The following is a 12,490-nucleotide window of genomic DNA, read 5'->3' on the forward strand; positions in this document are numbered from 1 at the left end:
CCGGCGCCGGCCGCTGCAAAGATCGAGCGCCAGGGTTTAAGCTAGGCGTCGGTCGCAGTGGCATCCCGGAACCGGGGCGAAGCGTCCGGAATTCCTGAGATGTCTGAAGCGCGGAGGCGGCCTCTTCCCCACCCCCCGCCGCAGCCTCCGTGGGCATCTTTTCCCGCGAGGGGGGCACGCGAGCCCGTCCGAGAGCAGCCTGAGCCCGCGGGCGGGCGCGGCCGACGGCGCGCTCCCCAGGGATGCAGGTGAGCAGCCTCAGCCCCGAGAACGCAGGGGGCCGAGGGGCGTCCCGGGTCCTCCCCGCCCCCTCCCCTACCCAGGCGCGGGCGGGGTTGCACGCGCACGACGCGGAAGCGCCGGGCTCCGCGGGCGGCGGCGGCGCGCAGGCCGGGCACGCGCGCGCGCGTTCCCTGGGCCGCAGTCGGCGCGGGCGCGGGCGCGGCGCGCGCGGGGCGGGGCGCGGCTGGGCGGCCCGGGAAGCGGCGGGGGCTGGCGCACAGGCCCGGCCGCCGCCTCGGCCCCCGCCCGCCCTGCCTTCCTCTTCCCCTTCCCTCCCCTCAGCCCGGCCGTCTCCCCTCCGTTCCCCTCCCCCGAGCGAATCACGCGCCCTCCTCTGACACTCGTAGCGAGCTCCGAATTTATCCTTCACGTGACCTGAGGGGGTTGGGTGGTTGGTCGGTCGGGGACGGAGGCAGGGGGGTGGGGAACGCAGGGAAAAGGAGGGAAACGGAATCTGCCGTTGCCCGAGCAACAGGCCCCGCCCTCCGGCTTGGGGCCGGGGGTGGCGGGAGGAGGACGTCAGCACGTCAGCCGCGGGGAGGGGGGGGTTTGCGTTTTGATTGACAGTTGCTATAGCGACCGGGTCGGTCCGTCGCCATTTTGTTGGTTGGGTTTTTTTTTAAACCCTTTCGCTTCCCGCCCGAATAATAATAAAAAGCACCATTGGAGTGAGGCGGGGGTGGCGGCGGCGAGAGCGGCAGGGGGATCCGGGGAGACTGCTGCCATCGCTGCTGCTGATCGCGGCCCAGGTCGGGCTCAGGAGAGCGGACACCCCGAGCGGGGGGTGCGGGCGCCGCCGCCGCCGCCGCCGCTTGTGCTGCTGTTCCTGCTGCTGCTGTTGGTGCCGCTGCCGCCGCCGCCGCCGCCGCCGGCGAGCGGGCGGGACCGGTGTGAGTGTGAGAGTGTGTGTGTGTGTGTGAGGGAGCGTGTGCGAGGGTGCGTGCGCGCGTGTGTGTGTGTGAGTGTGAGTGTGTGTCCGTCTGTCCGTGCGGGGACTCGGGGGCGGGCGGTTCGGGCTCTCCTGGCTGAGGAGCCGCCGCCGCCGCCGCCGCCGCTCGGGCCCCGGCGCTCCTCGCTGCGCAGCTTTGGAGCGCGCGCCATTTTGTGAGATTTACAAAATCCACCTCGGGGAAGAAGAAGCCGCCGCCGGCGGCGGCCGCGACTGGGCGCCCGGCCTCGCCGCCGCCGCCGCCCTCCGCGCCGGGCCGGGCCGGGCCGCGCGGCCCCCGCCGCGCCGCGGGGCTCGGGGTCCGGGGACTGCGGTATTTGCCGGGGAGGGGGGCTGCCGCCTCCCCGGCCTCCACACACACCCCCGCCCCACCGGGCGCCGCTCAGACCCGCGAGCCGGGCAGCGAGACCTGAGGAGGCTGCGGCTCGGAGGCCGCGGAGCCGGGAGCGCCGGGGGCGGAGAGAGAGGCGGCCGGGGCGGCGCTGGCGGCGGAGGCCGCGGCGGGGGCGCAGCAGCTTCGGCGGCGGGAAGCCGGCGGCAGAGACTCACCGGAGGGAACGGCGCGAGCGCCCCGCTATCGTCCCGGTGAGTGTCCGGCCGCGGCCCCGCCCGGCGCCCGGCGGCCCGGCTTCCCCCCCTGCGGCCTGCAGCCGCGGCCCGCGCCGAGGCCGGTCGGGCGGAGGGAGGGACCTGCCATTTTAGGAGGAGGCGCCGCGGCCCGAGGCCGGCCGGCCGGCCGCCCGCCCGGGGTCGGGGCGGGGGGGAAAGGGAGGGCGGGCGGGAGGGCGCCCGACAGGCCCCGGTCCCGGAGGAGAGGCGGGCACGAGCGGAGGGAAAGTTGCGGAGGGCTGGGGGTGCCGGGGCCGCGGCCTCCCGGGAGCCGGGGCCTGGGGGCCGGGAGAAAGCGCCAGACTTTTTGCCTGGTCGCCCGAGCGCAGGGGAGGAGGGTGTCTTCCTCCTCCTCCTCTTCCTCCTCATCCTCTTCCCCCAGCTCCTCCCTCGTCCCTCCTCTCGGTCCCCACCAGTGTGGGAACAGCGGCCACGGTCCTCCGCAAGGACAATGCCACGGGTTACAGGGGAGACGGGCTGCCCCCGGCCGCCGGGCGAGGCGCAGGGGAAGGTCGGGGAGCCGGGTCCCCCCCGCGCGGCTCTCCGGGCTGCGTGCTCGCGGAGCCCGGGCCCTCGGCCTGCTCGGAAGTTGTGCGCGTGAGAGCCCGGCCGCTCGACGTCGGAGGGCTGGTGACCCGCTCAGCACAGCCCTCGGAGGGTGCCAGAGGGCCGCGGATGCGTAAATTAATAATCGATACCTGGGTGTAGGCAACAAAACTCGCTGGAGTCTTATTCATAGACTTAGATCCGCCGGGGCTGGCTGAAGAAGCTTCACGCTGGGCGGAAAGGCCTCCCCCCGCCCCCCTTCCCCGGTCTGAAATAGTTAAAAATGGGGCAGAATTAGTGAGTGATTCCGACGACTTAGGCTGAGTCTGTCGTCCAAAACCCCTGGATGATGTGAATCTTGGTAATCTAGGTGCAGTACTTGAGCGCCAGCGCCATTTGTTAGTTGAATTCGGCCCAGGTTGTCAGGAAATACACTCTTTATAACATTGTTTTCGCTCCCGAGTTAAAAGATTAGGACCGTGTATTAATAACTCTCTTAACCTCCAGGTAGAAACTGTTACCCATTTCACAGATGAGGAGACTGAGCGGTGACTCGTCCAAGGTCACACAGCTGGGACTCCTGAAGCCGGGAGTCCAGCCAGCCGGGGCTCTTAATCTCGAGCTTATAACTCGTTATTAGAAGTACTGGCGCATTTTGGAGTTATTTGGTTGTAATGATTTAGGGTTGTATCCGCCTATAGTGTTGGCGTGGAATTAACTTTTGTGGTTTGCAGAAGTGGAAAGGAGAGAATGAAGCGAGGCCCTCTTAATGAAACTAATTTGTTAGCTTCCCCCCACCCCCCCAACTCTGAAGAAAACTGTGTAGACACTTTTTGAATGGAAGGAATTAAAAAGTAGTCTGTTCTGCGTTTGGTTCCTCACACTTAATTATAGTCATCACTTAAGTATTGATGAGTCATAAGAAAGTTTTGTGCAAAGTTATTTTTGGTTATTTTTTATCTTTGGATACTTAGATTTTCCCTGGGAGTCCTTACACATTACATATACGAAGTATTTAATAATGGGTATAGGTAATACTTTGATTTGGGGGGCGTTTAAATAATTCAGTGGAGTTACCTTTAGCTTTGTAAATTTCCCACATCTTGATTAGTTACTTTAAGGATAATTTTTTTTTTCTGATATAAATATGAGACTAGAACTAAAATTTCATGTGGTAAGATTTTAAACTGAAGAAGATAGTTTAAAGGAAACAGTTATAAAAAAAGTTTACTCAAGTTGTGTTAAGATTTTTAATAGACGTTGGACTTACACTTAAAGTACCCCATTGGTTTTGGAGGATTTGCTTTGGAGTAACAGTAGTGTTTATGGTGGCTGTCCAAATTCATTTAGACTTCAGACCTTACCAAAATGTTAAGGAGTTCTGTCGGTGTCTACACCAAATTGTAAAACTGAGTACAGAAACTTCTAAGAGGCATAAGCTCAGAAATTAAGTCTCCTAGAAAGAAGAATCCCTTCTCTTTCTGTAAAGTGGAGGCTTTGCTTTGAAATCTAAAAAAGATTAAGGGTTTGAGTAGAATTGAGTGAAGTGAATGGTTGTTATTGGTAGGGGTGGGAGATAGACTGTGAAATCTAGTGAGATCTTTGTTTTTGTTCAGAACATGGAATTTAGGTTTAAATTTAGGATCTTAAATTTCTTTTAAAGACGTTTTGGTGGGACTTACTGGAAATGTCACACACATACATAACTGTGTCCTAGGGATTCAGACATTTAGTCCAGCCTTTTAAGGTCACTAACATTCAAAATAAATGAAAATATTCCATTGTAATGCAGTGTCTTGTTTGGGAATGTAGATTTAAAAAAAAAAAAGGCAAACACAACCTTGGATTAGAATTTTTTCCCCCACTAAAATATTGTCTGTCTGCCCCAGCGTTTTATTTATGGGGAGTTTTTGTGTTTATGGTTTAGAGATGTGGGAGTGGGGAGTGGTAAATGCAGCAACTGGTATTTAAAGAATTTACATAGGTTTTTATAGCCCCACGATTATCTGTAAAAGCTAAATTGAAGATAACTTGTTATAATGCATGACTGGTGTGACCTTTGGCATACATTTTGTTTTGAAACTATACAAAGAAAGGAGATGCTGATTTATATGGAATCTTGGGTACTACCTGAAAACAAAAACAAGCAAAAGAAATAGCTTAGAAGTTTGGGATGCTCAGGGATGTTTTCACGTGTGTGTTTATGGTTGGCAGCTATACAGTCATGGGGAGAAAATTTGAATGGAAATAACTTTATTGTGAGAAGAGAATTGCCTTATGCATGCTGTTAAAAACTAGCTAAATAGAAGAGGGGACTTCATTCGTGACTTTCTTCTTTGTCATAAGGTGTGTGTCAAATTTTCTTTGCTTTAGCATTTGCTTTCTCTTGTTTCAAAGAACTTTCACAATTCTTACACCCACACCCCCACACCCAAGCAGTTTCTCTTTTCATCCGCCTGAGAAAAAACTTTAAACATGTGAACTCAACAGAACCCCCAAACTTCCAGAGTGTTTATGAAGAGATTGACTCTTCTCTCCCCAAAATTCTACTAGTCTTAGAATTTTGTTGTATTCCTATCAGCAGTTTAAACTGTGAGCTAAGAATCGCTAGTTCTGTTGAGTTTTTTGGTGGTTTTATCTCCAGATACTTGTGTGTATTTTCTTTAGAAGTAAAGATACTTCTTGAAACTATCAAACATGGGCCCCTGAAACTTGACACTAACACACTAACATTGCCCAAAGTGAAACTTGTGACTTGATTACTTTTGTATGAGCACCTTACATATACTCAGTGGTTAGGCTTTTTAAAAGACTTCTTACTATGTATTATTTTGGCCACTGGGCAGTGTTTTGATGGTTAGAGAAATTATGATAATTCATAACCCAAAGCTGGCACAGTTTTGGAATAAAATTTTGGGGAGGGGAGGTTATAATTTGTGTTTAATTACTTGGGAAAATAATACAATTATTTTAAATTACCTAAAGTTTTTCCCCAGTTGCCCCTAAATAAAGAAATCATTCAAAATCTTGCCTTATATCAGTGTTATAATGTAAAGCTAGAGCTGTAAAGTTTACCATTGGTTATGTGAATGTGAAATGTTGACTTCACATGACTAAAGTCATGAATATAAGGTTCTTATTAGATAATTACAGACAGGTCTCATCTTCTAACCTAGTGGCTGCTGGTCTTAGTTTCATTTTTTGGTATAGGAAAACAAAATGACTTGGAAACACAGCATTGTATAAACCAGCCAGACATTTGAAATAAGTTATGCTTTTACTTTGAAAACCTTCTTCCAGAGTTGCATAGTGAGATAGAATTCCTCATTGGAGATAACTTACAGTACATTGAACATGTAAAATAATGTGGTTCCTTGTAGGCATACATTTTGCTGATATAGAACCATTTAGGCTTCTTAGCAATTTATTTTTCTCCCAGAGCTATGCACCCTCTCTTCTAGAAGGTGAATTTTAAAAGTTTGTAATACTGTGAAAGTTTTGCTTGTTTTAATTTTTTATTGTTTGATGGACATGTGCCCATATCTGATATGTGATGCATAACAGTTTAAAATGTATCTATACTCTTAATGAGTTATTTTTCATTTTATTGCCCTATAATTTAATTGTTTAAGTTGCTTTTGCAGAGAGGTGCTTAGTGAACTGGTTTAACATGGAATGAAACTGGTGTTAGCATCAATTCTATTTTAAATAACATCCCTGTTCATTAAATAGTTCTCTTTGTTTCTCTATATAAAATTTTTACCGACAAGAGTTGATTTTTTGTTTGGTTTTGTTTTCTGGATATTTGTGGTTAAGGTTGGCATTTTAGCACATGCATTTGGGTAAGGAGATGCTCAAACGTGAGATCTACTCCAGATCTGCTTATTACAGAGGTAGAGAGCGGCTGAGGAAGCATGGTAACTGGAGAGCGTGTTGGCCTGTGAGGCGGTACCAGGCAGAGCCACCAGAGTCAGGCAGGTCTGGAACCTGAACCAGTCCCACCCCTCACGGGCAGTGTGGACCTAAGGCACAGTGGTTTTGCTTCATATCAATTTCTTCATCTGTAAGATGGGTTGATGATCCTTACCATGGGGTGCTTGTGAAGACTGAGATAACAGACATACATTTCTTAATTGTCTTCTCCGTTTCTCTTCACTGATAGCCATCCTTACGGTCTCAACATAAATGCTACTTTCCCCAACCTCGGTTCTAAGTGTGATTCCTTGGCCGTGTGTTCTTACCAATGGCTTTTTTTTTTTGACAGCGCTGAGTGAAAATAACCATAGGTATGCATATGTATGGGCTTCTGTGGTAGCTCAGTTGTTAAAGAATCTGCCTGCAATGCAGGAGACCCGGGTTTGATCCCTGGGTTGGGAAGATTCTCTGGAGGAGGGCATGGCAACCCGCTGCAGAATCCTTGCCTGGAGAATTCCATGGACAGAGGAGCCTGGGGGGCTACAGTCCATGGTGTCGAAAAGAGGCGGACACGACTGAGCGACTGAGCACTGCGCAGCGTGCATATGTGCATGTATTCTTTTACTGTCTGTCTCTGCCTCGTGCCGTTAAACTGTGAGGTCTGTCTGGACAGGAGTATCTGTACCTCCAGGGCCTGTAGTGCCCGTGCTGGGCACAGAGCAGGAGTAGACGGATGTGCGTGTGCACAGAGGGATGGTGAGGAACCTGTGTGCTGAAGCCCGAACCTGAGCGCCGCTCGTTGCTTGCGCAGTCGTGGGCAGAGTAGCTTCAGAGCTTTAGAATCCTGTATGCCGACCGTGCGTAAACCCTAGCTGCCCTTGCCAGGATTTGAAAAATGTGAAATGAGATACTCTAATGAGATGCTTTGCAAAAGTGTAAAATGCCGTATAAATGTAAGTTGGTACAGTAGCAATAATTTCAGTAGTGAGGCTACCCAAGAATTTATAATTAGAGTTTCAACTTTACTGAGTTGGTAAGTAGCTATTATGTAATATTTATTAGTAACTTAAACTTTCTGTATGCATTAGTTAGAACACAAGATTGGGCCCATGTTCTGACTACAGTGGCTTACAAGCTGAATCTCTTTCTCTCTCATGTAAGTTGTCTAAGGCTGATGTGGCAGCTCCAGGATACAGGGGACCTTGGGTCCTTCTGACTTGTTGCTTTCCTGTGTATAATGGGATCCCATGGCCCCCGAAGTTCAAGACAGCTTGCCACCTCATTCACGGTCCAGGAACAGGATGGGGGAGAGAACAACCCTTCTTTAAAGATGAACCTGGAAATTGCATAAGTGACTTGTTCATACCTGTTGGTCGGAACTTCGTCAGGTGGCCCCATGTAGCTGCAAAGGAGGCTGGGATATATGGTCATCAGTAGGGTGGCTGATCGTCTGCCTGAAAAATCTGTTTTTACTGATGAATAGGAGAATGGGGGATTATGAAGCATTGCCTGTCACTCTTTCAGATGTTTTGGAAGAAACTTAACAGAGATGAACTTTGGAAAGACAACTTATTGCACTAATTAATGTTTATATTCCGTATTTGCTCATTAATCATTTGGACTATGGTGTGTAAATTGAAATAGACTATCAGTACTTAGTATATGCAGTATATACATACGTAGTCAGATTAGAGTTAATGTAACTAAACTTATAATAATGATGGAATTTGGAGTCTCATATTACATTATTTTATTGAAGGTATTTTCTGATAGAAACATAATTCTTGATTGCTGTAACTGTTACACGTAAACAGTATTTGAAGCCTAGGCCTTTGGGTTTCGTTTTAGCAGTCCCATGGACCATTTTGTGTGTATTTGTGTACATAACCTCAGCAAGCAATACTAGGAGAGTCTGATTCAGTATTGCAGGATCTTGTCAGGTTTTCAGTAAGTGTTTGGGTCACTGAAGTTGTAGCGATCATAGCAGTGATATTTAAACATTTACTGTCCAGTGTCTTGCTCTTTTTTTTCTGTGGGTTTGACAGAAGAGGAAGGTCTAGGATTCCTTTGAACTAGCCTATAATTAGGTCAAGTAGAGACCTGAGGAACTAATGAGCCTCAGATAGTTTTCAGGAGAACTTGTCAGAGTCGTGGGACTCCCCCGCCCCAGACTTGCCTTTCTGAAGGTTTGAGTGATGCGCTGGACTCCACTGTCTTGATTGGGACTGCAAGTATCCCTGATGCAGTAGAAACATTTTGAGAAACATTGACATAGTTCATTTCTCATCTTAGAGGAGGAAATGGATGCAAAGAAATGAAATGACTAACCAGTGCCTCGGAGTAAGCAGGTCGGGGGTGGGGGCTAGCGCATGTTGTCCCGACTCTTGGGTCGTTGTTCTTTCCCCAGAAGAGAGGAAGGAGAAGAGCACAACTGCATTTGTTATTTTATAGGAAGATCTGTCATTCCAATATGTTGCTATTTATGTGTGAGCTCATTGCTATTGAATGGTTGGCTCACTTCACTGTCTTCTGAGCCTCTTAGAAAAATACTGTGAGTTGGTCCAATAAATATTTAAAGGTGGAAAGTTGAGGTTTTAAGTCAAGTTGGTGCGTTAGGGTAGATGAAAGGGAGGTGTGGGTTTGGCACGTTCAGAAGGAGCAAAGGCAGGCCATGTCCTAAGATCATTCGTTTCCTTTTCAGCTGATTCGCTTGCCATTCTCACTGTGGAATTCATACTATAGATTAAAGCAAGAGCTGGATCCCCTAATTTAAAATGGAAATGTTCCTAGGGAAATAGCCTTCATCTGTTAGCAGGTTAACACTTCATCAATTAGCTGCTGTCATTTTAAACGTTGGAGATGAGCACCCACACTAATAAAAGAGCTTTTGGGAAGAGGAGGGAGGGTTAGGGCACAGTGCCCTTGTCCAAGGAGAATGATGGGCCTGTTTGAGAAGTGTCTGCTTGTGGTGTGGCCCTTGCATGGTGCTCAGAGGCTTCTCTGGTGGCCGAGGTTGGTAGCGTTGGGCTGGCCCTTGCTGGCCGGTCAGGGTTGGTCTTGGGACCGTAGATAATTTGTTGAGGCCCTCTGGGCTTGATTGAACGCGTGGTCATTGGAGTAGGAGTGTCCTCTTAGCGCTTTATCACCTGTTTAGGACTCCTGTTTGAGCAGGCTTATATCAGACTTCAAAGGTATCATTTTGATCTGGGGAATTTTAATTTTTAAAGATCAACAAGTTTTTTATTTTTATAATTAAAAAATGCAGCCCTATAGAATGAATGGTGTCACCCACCCCGAGCCCTCCCTGCTTGTGCTCCATAAATAACAGCTAGTTTTTCCTACCAGAAATGTTCTAGATGTATATATGTAAACACGTACATACATGTGTGTTACAAAACATGGGGCAGCAGAGGATGAGATGGTTGGATGGCATCACTGACTCAATGGGCTTAGATTTGAGTAAATTTCGGGAGATGGTGGAGGACAAAGAAGCCTGGTGTGCTGCAGATCATGGGTTTGCAAAGAGTTAGCGACTGAACAACAACAAATGACAAAACCGTCCGTATGTTTAGTGTGATCCCGATTTTTTTTTTCGAAGTGTGACATTATGTATGTGTACAGTCTATGTACTTAAAAAACAAATGGGGTCTTGCTAAGCATGCGGTTTTGCAACTTAAATGTCTTCCTCTATCTCTTGGAAATACTCCTGTGTCAGGTGGCAGAGTTTCCCTGTGTTTTTTTTTTTAAACAGTTGGGAAGTATTTGATGTTATGGATGCAACACAATTGAGTCAGTCTCCATTAGAGAGAATTTAATTCCCCCCCCCCCCCATTTTTAGAAGTTAAAAAAAAAATATTTTGTTTAGTTTTGGCTGCACTGGGTCTTGGTTGCAGCTTGCAGACTTTCTCTCTTTGCAGGGGCTGTTCTTCGTTGCTCCAAGGCACGTGAAATCTTCCTGGCCCAGGGACTGAACCCATGTCCCCTGCATTGGCAGGTGGATTCTTAACCACTAGACCCCCAGGGCAGCCCATACTTTTGCTATTTTTAAATAGTGCTGCAGCATACATCCTTGTACATGTAACATTTTTTGTCAGCATTAGCCAGAGGATACATATTTATAAGAGAAATTGCTTGTTTACCAGGTATATGTACATATGAGTATGTTTTGCCAACTGTCTTCCAAAAAGTAGCACCAATTTATACTTCAGTAGCAGTGTCTAAGAGTGTGTAGTTTCCCAAATCTCAAAAACACTGGCATTATTCAAGTTTTAAATCTTTTGTCAATTTAATAGGTGAATGGTGCAGTCTAGTTGTTTGAATTTGTACTTCCGATGAGAGAATTTGAGCATCTTATGGTGTACTATAAGTCTTACACTTTAACAAAATATTCATTCTTTGGTATTTAATTAGAATTGTTTTGTGATGTTTCTGTATTCTGTTGAATGAAAAATGATGTTCTTATAAATTGTAAATACTTTGATAAATTGTAAAAGGTGAGTCTTGTTCCTCTTCAACTGAGGATACTTTTGCCTGTCCTCTGTATGTGAATTGTGGTGGTAGAAACTTTCACTACAAAAATGAGTAAGGTTTGGTGGCCTCAGCTGTTAAGTTTTGAAATAGTTGTGTGTATACCAGCAAAACAGGACAAAGAAGACCATGACTGCTAACAGTTAGTGGATTCTTAACCACTAGGCCACCAGGGACGTCCTGACACAGGACTCCAGGTTTTGGAGATAGAAAGGAGAGGATTCAACTTTGGTGGCAGTATAGTAAAGCTCTTGAGGAGTTGAATGATTGGCTTGATGGGAACAGTGAAAATATTTCCTAGTAAGGTCCTGAAGGAACAGTGGAAGAACAGAAGAGAGGATTACTGTGGTTCAGTCCTTCTACTAGTGACAGGTGGAAATAACTTGTTCATTTGCTCGGTCCTGTCCAACTCTTTGTGACCCTGTGGACTGCAGCACACCAGGCCTCCCTGTCCGTCACCAATTCCTGGAGTTTACCCAAACTCATGTCCATTGAGTTGGAGATGCCATCCAACCACCTTATCCTCTGTCGTCTCCTCCTCCTGCCTTCAATCTTTCCCAGCATCAGGGTCTTTTCCAGTGAGTCAGTTCTTCACATCAGGTGGCCAAAGTATTGAAGTTTCAGCTTCAACATCAGTCCTTCCAATGAATATTCAGGGCTGATCTCCTTCAGAATGGACTGGTTGGATCTCCTTGCAGGCCAAGGGACTCTGAAGAGTCTTCTCCAACACCACAGCTCAAAAGCATCAGTTCTTCGACTCTCAGCTTTATGGTCCAACTCTCACATCCATACATGACTCCTGGAAAAACCATAGCTTTGGCTAGATGGACCTTTGTTGACAGGTAGAAATAATGTAGCGCCATTAAAAATGAGCTACAAAATGGGGCAGTGGAGGAAGGCAGCGTTGGCAGGGGTGATCCTGGAGAGGAAGCGGTGTCCCAGCTCACGGGCTGAGACGTGTGGAGTAGTTAAACGTGTGTGTTCAATTTATTCTGAGTAGCTTGGTATTTTCCTGAAAAATAACCACATTTATTCTGTTACTTTTGCATATGTTCTTATTGGGAGATGAGTCATCTAAAAATCGTTTATCTTGTGAGGTGGATAGAGCTATTAATGAGTGCCTGTTGGGCACCACATGTCGCCCTAGGGCCGGGGGTCACTGCCCGCGCCGTGTGCGCTGGGGCGAGGTCGGCTCTCACGGCGGGTTATGGGCTCAGTCTAGGGCAGACAGGCATTTTCATTAAAGGTAGCACAGTCTATGAAACGGAATGTGATTCACTGGTGCTTTTTGAAGGTCAAAAATTTTGTCTACTTTTAAAAGACCCTTTGACAGTTTAAGTTTAACTTTATTTGGTATAAGTAGGACTCCTGTCTTAAAGACAAATACTGTCTGCTGAAAAATTTGTTCTTATTTGATCATTTTCCCTTGAAAAAGAACAGTTGTCACTGCAGTGGTGTGTTTTGCTTCATCTTTACATCAAACACATTCATTTTTGGTGCACATCACTTCTGTGGCACAAAATACTGTTTCATTAGAGTTTTCCAAAACAGCAATGGTAGTAAAATTATTAGGATCTCAGAATATTTTGCAATCTAATTTCACTTCTTGAATTTCCCTATAATGGTTCTGTGGTACGGTTCAAAATGTCAGGAGAACTAGGT

General features: G+C 47.6%; 2 protein-coding genes across 6 annotated transcripts in view; one reads left to right on the forward strand and one right to left on the reverse strand.

Moving 5' to 3' along the window:
* DYRK1A (dual specificity tyrosine phosphorylation regulated kinase 1A) overlaps nt 952-12,490 on the forward strand; it is a 145,013-nt gene continuing 133,474 nt past the window's right edge. For 3 of the 5 annotated variants that reach the window (XM_018052834.1, XM_018052830.1, XM_018052841.1), the window contains exon 1: nt 1,509-1,816. The gene's annotated coding sequence lies outside the window, so the exon portion shown is untranslated. Of the gene's footprint in view, nt 1,817-12,490 lie in introns of all 5 variants that reach the window. The other 2 variants (XM_018052842.1, XM_018052838.1) reach the window with 2 other exon arrangements.
* LOC108636384 (basic proline-rich protein-like) lies at nt 1,394-3,488 on the reverse strand. The gene is made up of 3 exons (XM_018050720.1): nt 3,464-3,488; nt 2,319-2,654; nt 1,394-2,118 (listed from the first exon to the last, which is right to left on the reverse strand). The coding sequence occupies exons 1-3, from the start codon at nt 3,486-3,488 to the stop codon at nt 1,394-1,396; spliced, it is 1,086 nt and encodes a 361-aa protein (XP_017906209.1).

Source organism: Capra hircus, chromosome 1, assembly GCF_001704415.2.
Source record: "Capra hircus breed San Clemente chromosome 1, ASM170441v1, whole genome shotgun sequence".
Classification (NCBI taxonomy): Eukaryota; Metazoa; Chordata; class Mammalia; order Artiodactyla; family Bovidae; genus Capra; species Capra hircus.